The 23,199-nt window shown below is 48.6% G+C and overlaps 1 protein-coding gene across 2 annotated transcripts in view; it reads right to left on the bottom strand.

Annotated features, from left to right (window-relative positions):
* Positions 1 to 19,821, bottom strand: part of cul9 (cullin 9) — a 56,455-nt gene extending 36,634 nt beyond the window's left edge. For both annotated transcript variants that reach the window (XM_084458521.1, XM_084458522.1), the window contains exons 1-9: positions 19,671 to 19,821; positions 15,559 to 16,239; positions 11,793 to 11,947; positions 8,139 to 8,738; positions 5,056 to 5,197; positions 4,548 to 4,735; positions 2,190 to 2,604; positions 1,850 to 2,042; positions 856 to 1,057 (exon numbers count right to left, since the gene is read on the bottom strand). In XM_084458521.1, coding sequence (XP_084314647.1) covers positions 856 to 1,057; positions 1,850 to 2,042; positions 2,190 to 2,604; positions 4,548 to 4,735; positions 5,056 to 5,197; positions 8,139 to 8,738; positions 11,793 to 11,947; positions 15,559 to 16,234 — 2,571 coding nt within the window. In that variant the 5' untranslated portion in view covers positions 16,235 to 16,239; positions 19,671 to 19,821. The remainder of the gene's footprint in view (positions 1 to 855; positions 1,058 to 1,849; positions 2,043 to 2,189; positions 2,605 to 4,547; positions 4,736 to 5,055; positions 5,198 to 8,138; positions 8,739 to 11,792; positions 11,948 to 15,558; positions 16,240 to 19,670) is intronic.
* Between the last annotated feature and the right edge of the window lie 3,378 nt (positions 19,822 to 23,199).

The raw sequence follows: 23,199 nt of genomic DNA, 5'->3' as shown, positions 1-23,199 counted from the left end.
CCCACCCACAACTATTTCTCTGTCCAACATTTTGACTGTTTGCTGCTGAGTCACAAAGGTTTACGCTCACAAAATTCTAATCACAATTCTTTCCTTTAGGCCTATTTCCCTGTCCCATCTTAAAAAGTAAAATTCTCCTTCTATTTTAAAACTTTTCTCCTTCTAATTTTCCTTACGTTTCCTCTTTCTGTGTCACAACAGACTATTTTGTTTTCACCAACAGATGCTGGAAATAGACTTCCCTTGCCAAGGCAAAAAATCAAACTATTATTCCATTTTACTTATATTACGTACTACTAATTCTTTAGTGTGATGCAAACATGTGTGCTTGTCAATTGTTTTATTTGTTTAAATAGCCTATTATTGGATATTAAATATTTGATATCTGTGAAAGCCACAGATTTTTTGCATTTTATGGTAGGCTATATGCTGATATTTACCGACACAACAGACACTGGAAATAGCCTATCTAATGTGTGGACGTAGACATCTGTTGTTTTTACATTACGAATGTACAGGGAAAAATGAAATCAGAACATTTGACTGTGCATGCACGACAACACACATTGGCTATTTCGTTCCAATAAAAAGATTAAATCCTTTAATAACTGGCCTTTGCGTTGAGTAAATTGATTGATTCATTGCTTCAAAACAAATAAACAAGTCTCATTTAAGTTTTCTGTTAAATCATTCACGTCAAAAGCATGGCGTGGGAACGGACAGTGGCGGGAATAACAGGTTCACGGTTTTGGTCCTGAGTGTGTTCAGGGTTGATCTCCCGGAGGGAGAGTGAGAGTAAACAGTGTTTAGTGGTCTTTCAGAGCTTGGTAGCTGATGGTTGAAGGTGGGACTCACTGCCAGGGCGATCTGCTGGACCTGTGTGATGGTGGGAAACTCCTGCATGGAGGACAGGACGGCCTTGATGCCGCCCTCGGTGGCGAAGGACACCCTCCACTCGTACTTCAGCGTGAGGGCTCTGGTGAGGCGCAGGGCGCTGACCACCGTCTCCCTGGACTGACCACTCAGAAGCTCCACCAGCAGTTTCAGGACTTTGTCCCTGGAGGGGAGGGCAGGCAGGAAACATCAAACTATATTTGGCTGCCATTTTCTTACACTTGAGAAACAGAAGCCTCTCTCAGTTTGAGTAGCTGAGCAGAGGTAGAACATTGCTATCTACAATTAAGTTGAACACTTCTCAAAGCTTATATTTATTAAATGAACACCAAAACCATACTGAAAATACACATCATATCCCGTTAAGCCCATGATGTCAACACAGAGATAAAAGTGAATTCTCCGAAGGAGGAAGTGAGAGGCCAAGTCTCACTGTATCAGTCAGTCCTGATCAGTCTCCCTGTATGGTCTGTGCTGATCAGTCTCCCTGTATGGTCTGTGCTGATCAGTCTCCCTGTATGGTCTGTGCTGATCAGTCTCCCTGTATGGTCTGTGCTGATCAGTCTCCCTGTATGGTCTGTGCTGAGTCAGTCTCCCTGTATGGTCTGTGCTGAGTCAGTCTCACCGTATGGTCTGTGCTGAGTCAGTCTCCCTGTATGGTCTGTGCTGAGTCAGTCTCACCGTATGGTCTGTGCTGAGTCAGTCTCCCTGTATGGTCTGTGCTGAGTCAGTCTCCCTGTATGGTCTGTGCTGATCAGTCTCACTGTATGGTCTGTGCTGATCAGTCTCCCTGTATGGTCTGTGCTGATCAGTCTCACCGTATGGTCTGTGCTGATCAGTCTCACCGTATGGTCTGTGCTGATCAGTCTCACCGTATGGTCTGAGCGGAGTCAGTCTCACCGTATGGTCTGAGCGGAGTCAGTCTCCCTGTATGGTCTGTGCTGATCAGTCTCACCGTATGGTCTGAGCGGAGTCGGTCCTGATGATGCTCCTCTCCTGAGGCCCCTCCTCCTCCAGCACCTTCATGATGAACTTGATTCCGGCCAGCTGCTCGCCAGGCTCCCCATCGCTCTTCTTCATGATGTCCACCACCTCGCCCAGCTTCTCCAGCGCCGTCTTCTTACCCTGCACCTTGGGGTTGTTGAACACTGGGGGACCAAGAGCATGTTTAGTTAGCTCCGGACTGTGACCTCTGGCATGGCAATACACCAAGCCAAACCACACCGTGCTGCCACGCAGCGGGCGCATCTCCCAGGCACGCACACACACACATGCACACACACACATGCACGCACCTTTCATCTTCTCCTCCAGGTCTTCTGGGTACTTGGTCTCGTCCTCGGGCAGCTCGCTCTCCGTGTCGGAGCTGCCGCAGCCCGCGTCGGCGGGGATCTCCTTCTTGGGCTTCTTGGACACGGAGCCCATGGCCGAGGAAGACGAGGAGGCGGCGGCGGAGGACGAAGAGGAGCCCCCTTGTCCTGCCAGGCAGGAGGAGGAGGAGGAGGAGGCCAGCGAGCCATCGCCCAGCATCTCCTCATCCTCCAGCTCCGCACCCCCACGGCGGCGGTAGTATCTTGAAAAGGTGTGTGAGCAGAGCAGGTCCCCCAGACAGGAGCCCTGCAGTGTCTTCTTCAGGTGGTGCAGCAGCTTCTTGGCCACCTCTCCTGGGACCAGCAGCTGGATGAGAAATGCCTCGTCCAGGTCAGACATCTGGGAGGAAGAGACCAGTCAAAGTTAAGATCTATTACACAAAAGATAGTCAGAACAAATTGACTAATTGAATGCAAAAACAGAGCAAGGGCAAGGCTCTAAGCTAACATTTTTCACTAGGAGCACGTGCTCCTAAATGAAAAAAATTAGGAGCACAGAAAGAAATTTAGGATTTTTATTAGCTACACACACATTAGGCCTACTGCCAACAACAATAAACAATAACTAGAAAATTGCATTTCCTGCAGAAAATGCGTGTGAATGCTGAGCAGCTGAACGGAATAGCAAAAGCATTGCTGAAAATGCATGAATGTTAAAAATCTGAAATGTCAAATGCATCACACCTGAACAGCTGAAAATCCTGAAAGCTGAAAAGCCTGGAAGCTGAAAAACCTTGAAGCTGACAAACCTTGAAGCTTAGCTGAACTGTGAATCTGGCAGAATTGTATGTATGTCGTAATATGTCGTAAATAAGGTCCAGGTTGTCAAAAACGAGCATTGTCCTTTAATATGAGTTTACAGCCTGAAAAAGAGTGTCATTCTGAATATTTATATATATATATATATATATATATATATATATATATTTATATTTTATTATGAGGAAGGTAGGAAGGAAGCTAGGAAGGAAGGAAGGAAGGAAGGAAGGAAGGAAGGAAGGAAGGAAGGAAGGAAGGAAGGAAGGAAGGAAGGAATATGAATGCTACCACAGTAGTCATAAAAGGGTGCCTGTACAGAAAGCCTGATAATAAACCCTAATAATAAAAAACTATAAAGAACTGGATAACAATAGTGTGAATGCTCTGCGTTTTCAGATGCTGACTTGAAACTGAGGGGTAGATGAAAATTCACACAATGCTTTGCGAACTTAGGCAGGAATATGAAACATAGCTGCTGGTGCCGTGAAAAAACGTGGGAAGAAAGCCCAATATCTTCGCAAATAATCATTCAAAAATTGTAAAATCCGTGGAAAAGCTATGTTTAATGTAGATGTAAAGGAGCATGTCATTGGATCGTTATGACACGCATTTCAGGGAACCGCTTTTTACGATGTCGGCATTTCATTGCGCTTTGATGTGGATCCTAAGTTACTGGTAGGCTACTGTGCAATGTTGAATGTAATCGAATCAATAGAACTTTGTGTAAACAAAGATTTTTGAGTGACAGTTGATTCGACTCCCCCCGGGCCTCACCGAATTCCTCTCTCTCCTTGGTTCCACTTTGCCGGGCAAAATACGATTGAATGGGCTTCATTTTCTTCATTTTGTTAACGTTACTGGCAGGGGCATTTGGCGTCTGCACAGTTGTTTTTGAGTGAGTGCAGCTGAGCTGTCATCGTGCGTCATCACGAAAGTTCTGCGCGTTGCAGGTTGCAGTCGTGGGACTTGTAATAAAAAATTAAATAAAAAAAGTTGTGGGACTTGTAGTTTTGTATACGGGTGCGCGAAACTTTGTTGTGCTCCTAAATGATTTTTTCTGATCGCACAAAACTATTTTTAGTCGCAAATGCGAGTAAAATGGTCGCACTTTAGAGCCCTGAAGGGGAGGAGCTAGTAAAAGGAGATCTGCATGCATGAGAAGGTGACATAAGACTGCATGTGAGGTGACATAAGGCTGCATGTGAAGTGACAAAAGGCTGCATGTGAAGTGACATAAGGCTGCATGTGAGGTGATATAAGGCTGCATGTGAGGTGATATAAGGCTGCTGTGTTTGAGGTGACATAAGGCTGTGTGTGAGGTGATATAAGGCTGCATGTGAGGTGATATAAGGCTGCATGTGAGGTGATATAAGGCTGCATTTGAGGTGACATGGGGGTGTGAGGTGACATAGGCTGCAGTGTGTGAGGTGACATAAGGCTGCAGTGTGTGAGGTGATATAAGGCTGCATTTGAGGTGACATAGGGCTGTGTGTGAGGTGACATAAGTGAGGTCAAGTGACTGGCCTGGTCGTCCAGACTCTGCCGCAGCATGTTGTTGAGCTCCTGCTGCTGCTTGGGCTCCAGCTTCTTGATGAAGAAGAGGATCTCCCACCACTCCGCCCGGCTGAGGCCGGCCCCGCCCTGCAGGCCCTCGGCCAGGTAGGGCAGAGAGTACAGCCCCCCAGGAGGCTTGGAGAAGAACGTCTGGCTCACTGCACACAAACAGCACCGTATACCGTTGATAAGAGTTACAGGGCTTATAACCACTTGTTAACAACAACATTCACTTTAAAACTAATTTAAATTATTAGTATTCAAGATTTTGCTACAATAAAATATGGGACGTCACTTGTCAGCTATGTGTGCTTCTCAATATTAGAACTGATTCTACACGGGCGATGCTGGTTCCACTCTGCAGTTCCAAAGTTTCAGGAAAGTATCAGAGTAATCGTACATGCTGCATTAGCACTCACAGTTCAGGTGCCTTGGTGCTCACAGGCAACACTCACTGGCATTGTGTGTGTGTGTGTACCTGTGGTGAGTTTGAGGGTCTCGGTCAGGGAGGAGGCCTTCTCCTGGGACTCCTTCTCTGCCTGGCCGCTACTGCCGCTGCCCAGGATCTCCACCATGTGCCAATGGACCCAGTAGGTCCTGGACAGAGAGTTCCAGTACACCTGTACAAGTACACACACACACACACACACACGTACACACGTACACACGTACACACGTACATACACACACACACACGCACACACACAGAGTTCCAGTACACCTGCAGCCCAGCACCCGCACGGACAATGCAATAGCATCCATACAGCAATACATGTCAATACTTTTTCCCCCCAATAATGTATCGATTTTCTGCAGTAGAGTATCGATACATGATGAATACATTTTTCTTTTTTGCACAAGTAAAAGCCGGGCGGCTATGGCTTAAGAGGTAGAGCGGGTCGTCCAATGACCGCAGGGTCGGCGGTTCGAATCTCGGCTCCTCCTGTCCTCGTCTCAAAGTGTCCTTGGGCAAAACACTGAACCCCAAATTGCTCCCAATGAACAGGATAGCATCTTGCATCGAAGCTGCCGCCATTGGTGTGTGAATGCGTGTGTGCTATGGATAAAAGCGCTATATAAATGCAGTCCGTTTACCAATTAAAATATACAGAACAAGGCAGGGAATTAATAAAGATAAAATGAATGTGACCTCAGAACTGTGACTGAAAACAGCTAACATATCTTGGGGCGAGGCACAACATGCTGCACAGGACAGGACCAGATGGAAGCAGATAGTCGCAGCCTTATGTTCCTCAAGGAACAAAGAGGATTAAGTAAGAAGTATATAAAATTAAGGATATAATTCAGTCATAGATACATAATTGTATCTATGAATGTTTTACATGGATTTAAAATGTCCTTATATTCCCTCTGCCCTCAGGATCACCTCCAGGGAGCAAGAGTTGGAGTTGCATTTTAAAATTTTCAGTAAATTATGTAGTATCACAATGTATCGCAATATGTATTGTATCGTACTGCAATGTATCGTGATACGGATCGTATCGTGAGGTCCTTGCTAGTGTTGCACGATGTATCGATACTAGAAAAGTACCGCGATACTCTGTCATCAAAAACGGTACAATACCTAAATTTAAAGTATCGATACTTTAAGAAAGACAGTGTTTTAATGAGAGCCGTATATATTGAGTCGCGTTCATGCGACAGTGAAGCCGTGTTTGTTTGTCGGCTATAGCGCTCTGCTTCTCTCTCCCAAGATCCCCGAGTCGCGGGGCAGTGTGTGTGTGTGTGTGTGTGTGCGTGTGCGTGTGCGTGTGTGTGTGTGTGTGTGTGTACGCGCGCTCTCTCTCTCCTCGCTCTGTCTCTCTGCAGCGAGCAGCACTGATGCAAACTTAGCAACTTTGTCGCTAGATCTAGCTCTTTCCAGACCCCCTGCGACTTATTTCATGAAAAGCGACTAGCGACAAATCTAGATACTTTTTCTGGTCATTTGGGGAATTATAGTGTTGACAAGGAAGCGAGCTCAGCTCACGAGTCACGACCATAGGTCACGACGTCCTCTCTCCCTCGCTCGCCCACACACACACCACACGCGCTGGAACCCTCCCGCAACAACCAATCACACGCGCTGGAACCCTCCCGCAACAACCAATCGTATTGTCAGAAACGTCTAGTTTACCTAGATACTGCGATGTTAGGTTAAGTTTTAATTAAACCCTGCTATATTATTTTTCCGTTATTCTTTAGGTTTACAGACCTACGTTGTTTAAAAGAAAAAAGCTAATGTTATACAGCAACAAAAAAACAAGTTTGTAAACAAGTCAATAGTTTGATTGTTTTTACATGCCCATCATCATCACATGATGTAGCACTGTAAAAAAATAAAATAATAATAATTAAAAAAAAACTAATGCCCCCCCCCCCCCCCCATCTAGCGACTTCTGGGACAGCCAATAGCTACTTCCCTTACTGAAGAGTTGGCAACACTGGCAGCAGTTTTCCCTCTCATATGCACGTGGCATGTTCGAGAGGACGGTAGCTAACCTGAGATGGACTATAGCTAACCTGAGATGGACTATAGCTAACCTGAGATGGACTATAGCTAACCTGAGATGGACTATAGCTAACCTGAGATGCTACAAGTACAAATGTCGACCGTCCACAGCTTGTCGATAAAGCTGATGCGCGCAGCGAAATCGGGCATATTTTGCTTCCAGAGCCGACAGTGAGGGCAAGTCCACGGACATTACAATCCCATTTGTAAACGATGCTACAAATCTATACAAACCAAGGGACCCAATACGACCAACCTGGCAAAGCATCTTGCAGACAGACATGCCGACTTACACAAACAATTCAAAGAGCGACAGGTTAGCGAATGTGATAGAAGATAAGATACATACAGCAGCAACACCAGTACTGTATACAACCGAAGGATATTAAGCCTACCTTATGTTTGAATGTATGAATGCACAATACATTTATTGCACCAGATGACAGCTAGAGAAGCTAATTTTCATCCGTAGCATGAGACGTTTAGCTAGCATAGCTGCAGCCTGGCTGCAAGCCTAGCTCTCTGCCTAGCACACGTGTGAGAAAAGAAATCACCTGCTCCGACCTCCTAGAGTGAGAGAACTGTTAACCGTGAGACCATTATCTCTTCTGATAATTTGGAATAGCAAAAATTCTTCAATAGGCCTGGGTTAATTAATAATAAGCTTTTCAAGTTCTTCTGATTATCTCACAGTTTGCAACAACATAGGCATCATTCATTGATTTCTCCCCACACAGACAAACAGAAGCCAGCACGATCCCAAACCACCCAGTCGAGGCAGCCTTCCCTTCCAGCTGTGTTTGAAAGCTACAGGAAATATGACAAGACTCAAAAGATGCAAAAAGACTGAACAGAGCACTAAAGAAGGCAACACTTTAAAGTCCCATGTTCTGTCATCTATTATTCGATTACTTTTCCTTATGTTTTAGATTTTCACCGTGGTATCGTTTCGGTATCGGTATCGAGATATTTTGGGCAGGTATCGTATCGAAGTCATAATTTTGGTATCGTGTAAATAAAGATGTTTGTTTGTTGTTGTTGTTTGTTACCTGGACGGGCGGGGAGCCGTCGTTGCTGTAGCGGAAGTCCCCCTCATCGCCGGCGCTGACCTCCTCGTAGTCCTCCAGCATGCGGACCAGCATTCCGCTCTTCAGGTTGTCCTGGACGTACTCCACGTAGGCCGAGCGGCTGGCGAAGTCCGTGCGCGTCTTGAAGCCGTTGCCGGTCTTCTTCCTGGGCGGCGTGGCGGCGGTGGTGGCGGCGGAGGAGGATACGGGGGGCAGCACAGGGAGCGGCGAGGCAGAGAAGCGGGGCTGGAAGATGGAGCGGAGCGTACGGCGGGGCGGCTCGTCCTCCAGCTCCTCTGCGCAGGCCCCCACTCCCCCCGGGGCAGCGCCGTGGCGGTCCCAGCCCATCACCCGCACCAGCTCTGAGATCAGGTTGGCCATCGCCATGGTGAACTCGAACTCCCGCTGCACGCGCAGCTGCTCTGTCTGGTGACCGGCCGCCGCCACCGCCGCGGAGGAGGAGGAGGGCCCGGCGTCCGGCCGCTCCGAGCTGGACTCCACCCCCGCTGTGTTCAGCTTGTCCATGAGGGATGTCACGCACAGGTAGCGCTTCACCAGGGAGAACAGCAGCTTGCCTGGGATCTGGAGGACAGAAGAGTTCTATGTTTAACACCTGCTGGAGCTCTGCTCTCGACCAGGAGACCAGCACACCCGACTAACATACAGTCATCCAAACTTAAATAGTTTGCCGCACCTCGTGGCGAGAGCAACAACGACAGTGGCAGCGGCGGGGAAATAATATTACAACCCGCAACCACGAGGGGCAGTAAAGCGCTGCTACAGTGTAGTAGGCTACTAGGCTTCTCTGACAATCTGGTTGCTGTTGCTTATAATATAGGCTACGTTTCTCAGTTTGAATGGTCTGAATTGCAGACTGCTTTTTTGAATTAGCTACAGCAGAGACAGTAGCCAAAATAAAAATTGGTTATTTGAGAGGCTATCACTTTTGCAACTGATCAGACTTCATTCATTCTTTAGATTCAAACCAGGAAACCCCTATTGGCAACGATGCAGTCAGAGTAACGACATTAAATGTACAATCAATAAATAGCACTAAACCAGTGAGAACCATTTCATTTCAACCCGTATACCAACCCACGATACATTTACTCGATTCAAGGCACAAACACGGCTGCCCAAGTGGCACAAACACGGCTGCCCAAGTGGCACAGGCACCATCGTTAGTGCAGCAGACTTGTAACACAAGGGTTCAACTCCGTCTTGCTGTTTGAGGGACACCTTTAGAATTCTATTAAATCCTTAAGAAGGAAAGACATATTGATTTTTGTTATTTGTATTATTATTATTTCATTACTTTTATTAAGTAACAATGTAACAACAATGGTACAGTAGCCTATCCCTCAAGGTCTGTAGTTGATGTCCTATCTATAGAAAAATGCCTATATTATTAATACAGTAGCTATTCCTAAACTCATGGTTTTGTCCTAGACTATCCCAGATTTCATAGGCTATTGTATCTTTGCTTAAGAAATCCTAACTATTCAATTCTATCTCAAACGGGTCTGCTTTTGAATTGATGGTTTCTCTATCCAGCTGGGCTGGAATATTTGGGGCAGATTGCCCGGTCAACACTCAAAATCGGTCTGGTGGTACTGTACCCTAGGTGTAATGAATTTTGAAGCAAGTAACCTAGTAGAACAAGAGAAACAGCAGTAGCCTGGTTAGTTTGCTCCAGCTGCAGTAGACGGAGGGAGGTAGAGCGGAAAAATAGCTGGCCAGCATAATCAGTTTGTTGGCAATTCGTTTTGATAACTGAACAGTTGATGCTGCACAGTAAATGCAGTACATTCCATTCATGGCTAGTTGCCATCCAAATCAGGACTGGCCTCCATCAATCAAACTATCGAATTCAGCCCAACACCTGCGGCAGACTGGCAAAAAATGGAAATGGAACGAGCGGTCCCAGCAACAGCACTAAGCCCTGGCTGGTAATCCACTCCCAGCTTAGGCCAGGGTCGTTGCTGGCGAGTGGCGAGCTAGAATAACAAGTCAAGCCATGGAAAAGTAGTTGTAAGCTAGGTAATATGGGCAAACATATATCAACTGAGCAGTTATCAAAACAAAATGCCATCAAACAGGTTATGCTAGCTTGCGGTTTCCAAAAAAATGTCAAGCTTGTTTGATTTGACTGCCTGCATGGGCAGCCACCCAGTTGTAATTAACAGTCAAGCAGTTGCATTTCTTCTGAGCCAGTCAGTCTTATCGAAATAATTATGTAATATTTTAAAAGTCAAAAATCAAACTAAAAAATATAGGCCATTTTTTCACAATGAAACAGCTGTTGCACAAGTCATTCAGCCATTTTTGAAGCGAGTAGCCTAGTAGAAAAAGACGAACAGCAGTAGCCTTGCCTAGTCAGTTTGCCATAGTTTGGTTGGAGGGGGGCTACCAACGCCTGATACACTTATTAGATTCAAGGCACATCCAAACACGGCAACACAAGTGGCACAACTGTTAGTACAGCAGATTTGTAACATAAGGCTCGCAAGTTCAACTACCCGTCCTACCATTTGCATCTTTGAGTAGGTAGTAGTCCACCAATAAATGCACTTTCTTGAATTAAGGTCAAGTTAAAAAATGACCTCAAAAAAACACAACATATTTTTTTTAATTTTATTTATGTACCCCAAAACGTACTTCAATTACTTTGTAGTCTCTATATTATTCAGTAATTAGTTATTATTTACTGGGATGTGTGGTTATTTTATTCCTTCTAAGCACAGAATTATCACCAGATGGCCCTCTAGAGCATCGCTAGAGCAGCTGTCAGTAGGCGACATGAAGAGTAGGCTATGCACGAGACAGACAACTTCTGACATAAATACTAACAGGTAAACTGACTGACTATGAACAAACAATTATTACACTTGAGTAAAGCCTTAAAAAATACATAGAATTTGACTGTAGCCAGGAATGAGTTTTCCTTGCTAGTTAGCTAGCTAGCTTCTGTGGTAAAAAAAGAAAAAGAAGAATGGCTTTTTGGATTTATGTGGTTATCCTCTGTACTAATTGCTGCCACTGTCGTTGCTGCTCTCCCGCCGAGATGCGGCAAAGTATTGAAGTTCGGATTACTGTACAGGAGGGGGTGTGTGTCTGGCTGGTTACCTGGGGGAGGGGGCGTGTCTGGCTGGTTACCTGGGGGAGGGGGTGTGTCTGGCTGGTTACCTGGGGGAGGGGGTGTGTCTGGCTGGTTACCTGGGGGAGGGGGTGTGTCTGGCTGGTTACCTGGGGGAGGGGGTGTGTCTGGCTGGTTACCTGGGGGAGGGGGTGTGTCTGGCTGGTTACCTGGGGGAGAGGGCGTGTCTGGCTGGTTACCTGGGGGAGGGGGTGTGTCTGGCTGGTTACCTGGGGGAGGGGGTGTGTCTGGCTGGTTACCTGGGGGAGGGGGTGTGTCTGGCTGGTTACCTGGGGGAGAGGGTGTGTCTGGCTGGTTACCTGGGGGAGGGGGCGTGTCTGGCTGGTTACCTGGGGGAGAGGGTGTGTCTGGCTGGTTACCTGGGGGAGGGGGCGTGTCTGGCTGGTTACCTGGGGGAGGGGGCGTGTCTGGCTGGTTACCTGGGGGAGGGGGCGTGTCTGGCTGGTTACCTGGGGGAGGGGGCGTGTCTGGCTGGTTACCTGGGGGAGGTGGATCCCTTCGAAGGAGATGCCATGTTCCTCAGAGGAGGTGGTCTCAGCGAACAGCTCCAGCAGGGTATAGCGGTTGTCAAAGTCCATGTGCTGCTCGATGCCATCCTGCTGGCTGAGAGACAGCAGCACGTAGGCACGGCTCCCTGTGGATGGACATACACATGCACGCGCACACACACACACACACACACACACACACACACACACACACACACACACACACACACACACACACACACATAGTTTAGGGTCAAAGCCATGCCACAGCAAAACCGCAACCCTGTTATTCCCATGACTGTCCGTTCCCTCACCATGCTTTTGATATATGAATGATTTTACAGAAAACTGAAATGATAGGGTTACCCTAACCCTAACCCTACAACTAAGCCCCTGAAAGAGCTAGAGACCTACGATCTTCACTGGGGGGTGCATAGAGATTGTCCGGAGGTCAATGCAGTGTCGCCGACCAAGTCAGGTCCGAGGGAGTGGAGTCTTGCCACCACGCCACTATCCACGCTATGGACCACACAACTCAGTGCAAGTGGGAGAGATACACGGTCTTCACTGTTGGGTGCATGATGATTGCCCAGAGGTCACTGTACAGTCCGTGTCCGGCTTTGACCAAAGGGGGTGGAGTCTCGCCACAATCCACACCACGGACACCACAACTCAGACCCTGAGTGGGCTAGAGACACAGGCTCTTCGCCGGTGAAGGCAGGTGGATAGCCCGGCACGGACTATACTGACTGGCTCTGACCCAAGGTGGCGGAGTCTCGCCACCACGCCACTGAACACGCCACAGACACCACAACTCAGCCCTTGAGTGGGCTAGAGACACATGGTCTTCACGGGTGGGTGCATTGAGATTGCCAAGAGGTCACTGTACTGTCCCCGACAGGTTGTGACCCAAGGAGGCGGAGTCTTGCCACCACGCCACTATCTACGCCACAGACCCCACAACTGAGTGAGCTAGAGACACACGGTCTTCACCAGTGGGTGCAAGGAGATTACCCGGAGGTCAATGCACTGCCCCCGACCAGCAGTGACCCAAGGGGGCAGAATCTTTCCACCCCGCCACTATCCATGCCATGGACCACAGAACTCAGCCCATGTGGGACTTTACACGGTCTTCACTGTTGGGTGCAGAGATTGCCCAGAGGTCACTGTACTGTCCCCGACAGGCTTCCAAGCTTTTAAGCTATACATTCCATCATGTATTCCATCAGCTTTGACAGTATTACTCTATTGCTCATATTATATAAGTATAAGTATAAGTATTTTAAGTTCTTAGCTTCTTTAGGTAATGCAGTTCCAATTCTGCCAGTTTCTCATTTCAGCTAAGCTTCCAGGTTTTCCATCTTACAAGCTTTTTAGCAATACATTCCATGTTTCAGCTTTGACAGTATTACAGTTTACAGTCATGAGAAGTAACCATTCGCGCCGCATGTTGAGCGGAGAGCAGCAACGCAGTTTTAGAGATCCGTTCGGACTCCAGACCGCCTCCTTGTTCCATGTAGCACAATAGCCTCCAGGAGGCGCCGTTGAGCAGCAAACTCAATTCGACTGGCATTAACTGTGTGACTAGTTAAATGGTTGCCTATATTATTTGTATTATCTTGTGTATATTGTACATCGTAGACTATTGTATATTGTGTAGCTGACAGTCAATAAGCAAGACGAAGGCAACACATTATTGAAGCTGCTACTGGGACTGAGGAGATTTTGCCCCTCGACAAGAACCAGAGTTCTTCCTCTTTTTTGCTCCCACTTCCTCTTTTTTGCTGTCACTTTTAAGGAAGCATAGCAGAGATGGTTTGTAGATGCGATCGATTGAAATGTAGCTAAGTAGGGAATGTAGTTTACAGATTGCCGCATTGATGTTAAGAGGTTCCCCAGCTAGTAGCATTGGGTTTAAATCTTAAATATTGCCAAATAGGCGCTTTTGCTTTTGGAAATCCTCCGCCGCCGTCTAGAGGAACCAACTGAGCAGCCCTCAGCCCGTTAGCACTTTCCTTCGTGAATGTTCTTTGCAAACTAAAAAAAATAGACAAGACAAAAATAGGCTATGTGCTATACAACACTGATAAAATAGACTGAGTTTCCTAATTATATGATTTATAAGACTGATGACTGATTGCTTCCATACATAGGAGGGAGCGTATTTTGAGCAGGATGCTGCTGACCGAAGTCCAGCCCAATCTCTCTGAAATGCACGGTTGCGCAGCATTGTAAAAAGTAGGCCCATCTGTATTTGATTTTGTTAGGATATTCTATTTGATTTGAATATGTTCTGCTATTCTAAGCGGTTCTATCTGTTATTATTTTATGCATTATAATAGTCAAAACGCAATTTCCAAAGGTCAGAGTAGAGAGATAGAAAAAGCCAGCTGGTATCGATAGTGCGATAAGTATCAATACTGCGGAAAATTAGTATTGAATGTTGAGTTTGACTACATAGCAGGAGAAAGATTGCAGGCCCAGCGATGTGACTATTGCACAAGCGCACATCGCAATGGCGATGGGTAAACGATATATAGTACAGCCCTAGTGTGAATGAGCATGTGAGCTGCATTTCTTCTAGGAGGGTTTCTGTTACGCTAGCTAAGGTCTCTGTGTCACGTCACACCAAGTTCGTCATTTATTCATTTGGACATGAGCGGAGGCTGCGACTAAATCTCCCGCCAAGTCTCAGCTCATGTACGCAAGTTTGAGTATTGGGCAAGGGTTTGCCCCGCCCCCAGGGTTAGCCCCGCCCCCAGGGTTAGCCCCGCCCCCAGGGTTAGCCCCGCCCCCAGGGTTGGCCCACAGTTTCCCCTACCAATGCTTTGGAGCAAGAAAATAGCAGACTTTTAGATCGCTATCATTTTTAGCATAAGTCAAGGGAGTTTAACATACCGGAAATTAGCATCACAGCTAGCGGACATTTTCTGACTGGAGTGAGATGATGAAATGAAAATATTTTCTGTTGTAGCTAGCTACATAAGTAATGTAACCACAGCTTAAAGTCCATGTATTCTGATGTTAGTAACTACAAATGTAGGGCATAGCCTACATTTTAGGTTAACATCTTGAATCTGTGTTGTGGACTGTTAGTTCCCATTTTCCCCCTATGCATTTTCAGCAATGCTTTTGCAATTTCTTTTCAGCTGTTTAGCATTCAGCCGTTTAAATGTCATTTTCTCTAGTAATATATTTTTATTTTTTGTAGTTATGTGCACTGGTTTCATTTCAGCTCAGTGTAGAGAAATGCACTTTAAGATAAACACCTTACTGTGCGCGTCTATGACGACACTGTTGACACCATGTATCCGTGACACGCCGGCCCAACAGACAACACTCGTAGTTTCGGGGTGACTACCACCCCTCCTGAGTCCTAGGGGAAACAGTGGCCCAGCTTTACTATACCTGCGTCATGAAATGCCAGGGTTAGCCCCGCCCCCAGGGTTAGCCCCGCCCCCAGGGTTAGCCCCGCCCCCAGGGTTAGCCCCGCCCTACCGTACCTGCGTCGTGAGAGGCCAGGGTTAGCCCCACCCCACCGTATCTGCGTTGTGGGAGGCCTGGGTTAGCCCCGCCCCCAGGGTTAGCCCCGCCCCCAGGGTTAGCCCCGCCCTACCGTACCTGCGTTGTGGGAGGCCAGGGTTAGCCCCGCCCCCAGGGTTAGCCCCGCCCCTGTGTACCTGCGTCATGGGAGGCCAGGGTTAGCCCCGCCCCCAGGGTTAGCCCCGCCCCCAGGGTTAGCCTCGCCGCTGCATACCTGCGTCATGGGAGGCCAGGGCGCGGAGCATCTTCCCGGCGCTGCGGCGCGTCTGGCGCTCCTTGTTGCACAGCAGCTCCATGAGCAGGTCCAGGGCGCCAGTCTCCTTGAACACGCCCACCAGCGAGCCGATGCTGGCGTAGGCGCTCAGCACGTGGATGGTGTGCGTGATGCTGATGGCCAGGTCGCTCCTCTTGGTCATCTGGTTGCGAGCCCTGTGCACCAGGTTCTTCACGTCGTCCTTCATGTCCGAGAGCTCCACCTCGTCGAAGGTGATGTCGGCGGGGAACTGCCCGCTGGGCCTCCTCTCCTTCTCCTCCTGCGGGGGCCTCTGGCCGTCCGCCTTGCGCTTGCCCAGCAGTGCCGGGCAGTTGGCGTACACGTCCTCTGTCGACATCCACATCAGGATGTTCTCCGTCTTGCTCTCGCCCGCGTTTGACCCGCCAGAGCCACCGCCCCCCACCCCCGAGCCACCGCCGCCGCCCCCTCCCCCGCCCGCCTCGCTCGCGCCCCCGCCCCCACTGCTGCCATCGTCCATGGCCAGCAGGCACCAGCGGATCAGGTACTCTGTCTGGCCGTCCTGGGTCCGGCGCTGGCGGATCAGCTCCTCTGGGTAGGCCTGCTGCTTCGGGCCCAGCTGAACAACCAGGTTCCCATTGCGGCGTTCGCGCACCATGGTACCTACAAGGAAAAACACACAATGAATCATTCAACATCCTTAGGGGTGGCAATATGGAATTCAAGTAGAGAAAGTAGATGTGTATAATGTCTGCATGAAATGCAGTCTTTGTCTACCCAACTGGAAACCTGTATGACCCATGAAGTAAATTTGAATCCACAGATAAAACTATGGAATCAAACTGAGATAAGAGGTTCAGGCAGGGCAGTGTAGACAGCTGCTTCTCTGCTATCTTCTTTACTGTTAGACCACGCCAGGCTAGTGAAGAATATAGCCAGATAGCCAGATAACAGTTCACCTGCATGTTCACTCACATCATTAGTGGATGGTGTACCCTTTTTACAGACCTGTGATCTGAAGATGTCACACAAGCCATCTCGCAAGACTAGTTATGCACAACTGAAACGAACATTTCCAGAAGCTTTCGTTTTCATAATGATCAGACTATCTTCCTCTGAATGGTCTCGTTAGAGTTGCGGCTTGTTGCTCAACATTCCTGGTTTTAGCTTCAGGCCATCGTTTAAACCAATCTCTCTCGGTAACTACCTCACTAGCTATGTGGCTAAGCAGTTACTTACAGTAGTTTTCCAATTACTCACACTATCCACTATTAGTAATACTTTCACTTGTTGCACACAGCCAAGTAGAGTAATTAGTGAGCCGGGCCCGCCGAGCTCAGCTTACCAGCTGCTGCTGAGTCTGTTTACTCGGGCTGGATCTGGCCTGGTTTACTCGGGCTGGATCTGGCCTGGTTTACTCGGGCTGGATCTGGCCTGGTTTAGCAGCTAGACTAACTTACCTAACCAGCTGCTGCTGATGTCAGGTCTGTTTACTCGGGCTGGATCTGGCCTGGTTTAGCAGCTAGACTACGTTACCTGACCGCGGGACCAATGAGGGCTAAAGTTAGCTCGGCTCTCTGAGAGTTATCTAGCTAGGCTAACAGTACTAGTCTTAAAGCACAGATACACAGCTAGTTATCTGGCAGTAGCGAGCTTATTAACTAATGATGCGGAACCGTGAAGAGAGTGAATCAACTACCCTGCTGCTCGCTTGAATCAACTACCCTGCTGCTCGCTTGAATAAACTACCCTGCTGCTCGCTTGAATAAACTACCCTGCTGCTCGCTTGAATCAACTACCCTGCTGCTCGCTTGAATCAACTACCCTGCTGCTCGCTTGAATCAACTACCCTGCTGCTCGCTTGAATCAACTACCCTGCTGCTCGCTTGAATCAACTACCCTGCTGCTCGCTTGGCTTGAGCAGTAAGTTCAGTTACTCACTGCATTCAAGTGAGCTAGAGACTCAATAACATCGGTTCAGTTAGCTAGCTATCCTATTATAGTCTGAATCAGTTAGCTAGCTATCCTATTATAGTCTGAATCAGTTAGCTAGCTATCCTATTATAGTCTGAATCAGTGAGCTAGCTATCCTATTATAGTCTGAATCAGTGAGCTAGCTATCCTATTATAGTCTGAATCAGTTAGCTAGCTATCCTATTATAGTCTGAATCAGTGAGCTAGCTATCCTATTATAGTCTGAATCAGTTAGCTAGCTATCCTATTATAGTCTGAATCAGTTAGCTAGCTATCCTATTATAGTCTGAATCAGTTAGCTAGCTATCCTATTATAGTCTGAATCAGTGAGCTAGCTATCCTATTATAGTCTGAATCAGTGAGCTAGCTATCCTATTATAGTCTGAATCAGTGAGCTAGCTATCCTATTATAGTCTGAATCAGTGAGCTAGCTATCCTATTATAGTCTGAATCAGTGAGCTAGCTATCCTATTATAGTCTGAATCAGTGAGCTAGCTATCCTATTATAGTCTGAATCAGTGAGCTAGCTATCCTATTATAGTCTGAATCAGTGAGCTAGCTATCCTATTATAGTCTGAATCAGTTAGCTAGCTATCCTATTATAGTCTGAATCAGTGAGCTAGCTATCCTATTATAGTCTGAATCAGTTAGCTAGCTATCCTATTATAGTCTGAATCAGTGAGCTAGCTATCCTATTATAGTCTGAATCAGTTAGCTAGCTATCCTATTATAGTCTGAATCAGTGAGCTAGCTATCCTATTATAGTCTGAATCAGTGAGCTAGCTATCCTATTATAGTCTGGCCACTACTTGACTTGCTAGTCAACCATGAATTGCAAAGCTTGAAATTCAAACATCTCATTGCATCAGCTAACGTGAACTAGTGCACTAATAATCTCTGAGCTAGCCTCGTGCTAACGTCACTTATATGACTGCCCGTGTCGCTAGCAAGCTATAGATATAGGGTTAGGCTGTAGATAGCTAGCACTAGTAAAGATAGCTAGCACTAGTAAAGAGAGCTAGCACTAGTAAAGAGAGCTAGCACTAGTAAAAGGCTATAGAGAGCTAGCACTAGTAAGCTATAGATATAGGGTTAGGGTATAGAGAGCTAGCACTAGTAAGCTATAGATATAGGGTTAGGGTATAGAGAGCTAGCACTAGTAAGCTATAGATATAGGGTTAGGGTATAGAGAGCTAGCACTAGTAAGCTATAGATATAGGGTTAGGGTATAGAGAGCTAGCACTAGTAAGCTATAGATATAGGGTTAGGGTATAGAGAGCTAGCACTAGTAAGCTATAGATATAGGGTTAGGGTATAGAGAGCTAGCACTAGTAAGCTATAGATATAGGGTTAGGGTATAGAGAGCTAGCACTAGTAAGCTATAGATATAGGGTTAGGGTATAGAGAGCTAGCACTAGTAAGCTATAGATATAGGGTTAGGGTATAGATAGATAGCACTAGTAAGCTATAGATATAGCGTTAGGGTATAGAGAGCTAGCACTAGTAAGCTATAGATATAGGGTTAGGGTATAGAGAGCTAGCACTAGTAAGCTATAGATATAGGGTTAGGGTATAGAGAGCTAGCACTAGTAAGCTATAGATATAGGGTTAGGGTATAGAGAGCTAGCACTAGTAAGCTATAGATATAGGGTTAGGGTATAGAGAGCTAGCACTAGCTAGCTCAGCCAAATGACGGGTCTGGGAAGTTCATGGCCATCAGATCCCGGGGAGGGCGAGGCGAGCTAGCTAGACTACCCTAACCCTAACCCTGACCCTAACCCTGACCCTGACCCTGACCCTGGAGCTACTGAGTAACAGCGCTATCTAGCTAACGTGAGCTAACCTAGCTAATGTGAGCTAACCTAGCTAATGTGAGCTAACCTAGCTAATGTGAGCTAACCTAGCTAATGTGAGCTAACCTAGCTAATGTGAGCTAACCTAGCTAATGTGAGCTAACCTAGCTAATGTGAGCTAACCTAGCTAATGTGAGCTAACCTAGCTAATGTGAGCTAACCTAGCTAATGTGAGCTAACCTAGCTAATGTGAGCTAACGAGCTGTGGGACTGAACCAGTGCGGCCTAGCTAGCTAGCATCACATCCACAGTGAATATCTGTCTTACCTGCAGTGTCACAGGGTTTCCCCTTCCTCCCTTCTCTCCCTCAGTCCACGGAATGTTTTTCTCCGTTTTAGGGTATCGTTTCCAGCCTGGTTATCAGCCTGGTTATTCAGCCTGGTTATTCAGCCTGGTGGGGGAATACTTTTCGCCAACGTCCGATACTGAAGCTGCGCACGGTGGTCCGGTGACAGGAAGCAGGATGGTGACAGGAAGCAGGATGGTGACAGGAACCAGGATGGTGACAGGAACCAGGATGGTGACAGGAAGCAGGATGGTGACAGGAAGCAGGATGGTGACAGGAAGCAGGATGGTGACAGGATCAGGATGGTGACAGGAAGCAGGATGGTGACAGGATCAGGATGGTGACAGGTAGCGGCAGGAAGCCCGCTGTCTTCTTCTGTCAGCTCAACTGCCTGCTGACGTGGTGTCCCAAACGTGTACTGCCACCTACAGGACAAACAGGACAATGCCTCAAACACACTATTTGTAATGCACTTTACATTTGAGCGGCAGTGGCTAGTTGCAAAACTAGAATGGAGAAGTAAGACGCCTCCTTCCCTCCACTAGTCTGGGGGTCCACCTTGGGCAAGTGGTAGTACCCCCTAGCCCCCCTACCTGGGGTTACAGGAAAAAACCCTGATGACAGAACACCAAAAAGGAAGAGAGACCCGGCCCGGAGGAAGCCCGGGGCCCTCGTCTGGAGCCAGGCCCAGACGGAGGGCCCGCATGCGAGCGCCTGGTGGCCGGGCTTACCACGGAGCCCGGCCGGGCCCAGCCCGAATAAGCAACGTGGAAGCACCATCTCCTCCTCCATCGTCCCGTGGACCCACCACCCGCGGGAGGAATTGTCGGGGTCGGGTGCGCTGCTAACTAGGTGGCGGTGAAGGCGGGGGGCACCGACGGACCGGACCCGGGCGGCAAAGGCTGGCTCTGGGGACATGGAACGTGACCTCGCTGGGGGGGAAGGAGCCGGAGCTTGTGAGGGAGGTGGAGCGATACCAATTACACCTGGTGGGGCTAACCTCCACGCACAGCACCGGCGCCGGAACCAAACTCCTGGATAGGGGTTGGACCCTGTTCTTCTCCGGAGTTGCTCACGGTATGAGGCGTAAGGCAGGTGTGGCTATACTAGCTAGCCCCCAGCTGAGGGCCTCTGTGCTGGAGTTCACCCCAGTGGACGAGAGGGTCGCCTCCCTGCGCCTTAGGACTGTGGGGGGGGGGACTCTGACTGTGGTTTGTGCTTATGCACCGAACAGCAGTTCAGAGTACTCAGCCTTCCTGCAGACCCTGAGTGGAGTCCTTTTGGGGGCTCCTGCGGGGGACTCCAGTGTCCTACTGGGGGACTTCAATGCACACGTAGGCAATGATGGAGAAACTTGGAGGGGCGTGATTGGGAGGCATGGCCACCACGATCTGAACCCGAGTGGTGTTTTGTTGTTGGACTTCTGTGCTAGTCACGGTTTGTCCATAACAAACACCATGTTCGAACACAAGGATGCCCACAAGTACACCTGGCATCAGAACACCTTAGGCCGAAGGTCGATGATCGATTTCGTTATCGTATCATCTGATCTGAGGCCATGCGTTTTGGACACTCGGGTAAAGAGAGGGGCAGAGCTGTCCACTGATCACCATCTGGTGGTGAGCTGGTTTCGATGGCGGGGGAAACTTCTGGACAGACCTGGAAAACCCAAGCGTGTAGTGAGGGTGAACTGGGAACGTCTGGAGGAAGAGCCTGTCCGGAGAGATTTCAATTGCCACCTCCGGCGGAGCTTCTCAGGCATCCCTGTGGAGGTTGGGGACATCGAGCATGAGTGGTCGGTGTTCAAAGCCTCCATTGCTGAAGCTGCGGCTGGGAGCTGTGGCCTGAGGGCCATAGGTACCTCAAGGGGCGGTAACCCTCGGACACCGTGGTGGACAGCGGTGGTGAGGGAAGCGGTCCGACTGAAGAAGGAGGCCTTCCGGGTTATGTTAGCCCAGGAGACCCCAGAAACAGTTGCAGGGTATCGAGGGCTGCGGCTTCGGCCGTGACCAAGGCAAAGCAGCGGGTGTGGGAGGAGTTCGGAGAAACCATGGAGAAGGACTTTCGGTCGGCACCAAAGTGTTTCTGGAAGACCATCAGACACCTCTGGAAGGGAAAGCGGGGGACCATCCAAGCTGTATACAGCAAGGAGGGGACACTGATGACCTCAACTGAGGAGGTTGTTGAGCGTTGGAAGGAGCACTTTGAGGAACTCCTGAACCCGACTAATCCACCCTCTACGATCGAGGCAGAGCCAGAAGATTATGGGGGGTCGTCAATGTCCTTGGAGGAGGTCACTGAGGTAGTCAAACAACTCCACAGTGGCAGAGCCCCAGGGACTGATGAGATCCGTCCAGAAATGCTGAAGGCGCTGGGTGTAGAGGGGCTGTCTTGGTTGACACGCCTCTGTAACATTGCGTGGAAGTCTGGGTCAGTGCCGAAGGAGTGGCAGACTGGGGTGGTGGTCCCAATATTCAAAAAAGGGGACCAGAGGGTGTGTGCGAATTATAGAGGCATCACATTACTCAGCCTCCCAGGGAAAGTTTACTCCAAGGTGCTGGAAAGGAGGGTCCGGCCGATAGTCGAACCTCAGATCGAAGAGGAACAATGCGGATTTCGTCCTGGTCGTGGAACTACCGACCAGCTCTTCGCTCTCGCAAGGATCTTGGAGGGGGCTTGGGAGTTTGCCCAACCTGTCTACATGTGTTTTGTGGACTTGGAGAAGGCTTACGACCGGGTCCCTCGAGAGGTCTTGTGGAGGGTTATGCGGGAGTATGGGGTGAGGGGGTCCCTACATAGGGCCATCCAATCCCTGTACACCCAGAGCGAGAGCTGTGTCCAGGTCCTCGGCAGTAAGTCGTCTTCCTTTCCGGTGGGTGTTGGCCTCCGCCAGGGCTGCGCTTTGTCACCAATCCTGTTTTTGATTTTCATGGACAGGATATCGAGGCGTAGCCGGGGGGAGGTGGGTTTGCAGTTCGGTGAGCTGGGGATCACGTCACTGCTTTTTGCAGATGATGTGGTCCTGATGGCATCAGCTGCCTGCGACCTCCAGCACTCTCTGGATAGGTTCGCAACTGAGTGTGAAGCGGCTGGGATGAGAATAAGCACTTCTAAATCTGAGGCCATGGTTCTCAGCAGGAAACCGGTGGCCTGTCCGCTCCGAGTAGGAAATGAGTCCTTACCCCAAGTGAAGGAGTTCAAGTATCTGGGGGTCTTGTTCACGAGTGAGGGAACCATGGAGAGGGAGTTTGGCCGGAGAATCGGAGCAGCTGGTGCGGTTCTGCAGTCGCTTTACCGCACTGTTGTGACGAAAAGAGAGCTGAGCCAAAAGGCAAAGCTCTCGATCTACCGGTCTATCTTCGTCCCCACCCTCACCTATGTTCATGAAGGATGGGTCATGACCGAAAGAACGAGATCACGGATACAAGCGGCCGAAATGAGTTTTCTCCGGAGGGTGGCTGGGGTCTCCCTGAGAGATCGGGTGAGAAGTTCAGTCATCCGGGAGAGACT

The sequence above is a fragment of the Borostomias antarcticus genome, assembly GCF_949987555.1.
Source record: "Borostomias antarcticus genome assembly, chromosome: 25".
Taxonomy (NCBI): Eukaryota; Metazoa; Chordata; class Actinopteri; order Stomiiformes; family Stomiidae; genus Borostomias; species Borostomias antarcticus.
Note: the sequence above shows the minus strand (reverse complement) of the source record. Positions and strands in the feature narration are given on the sequence as shown.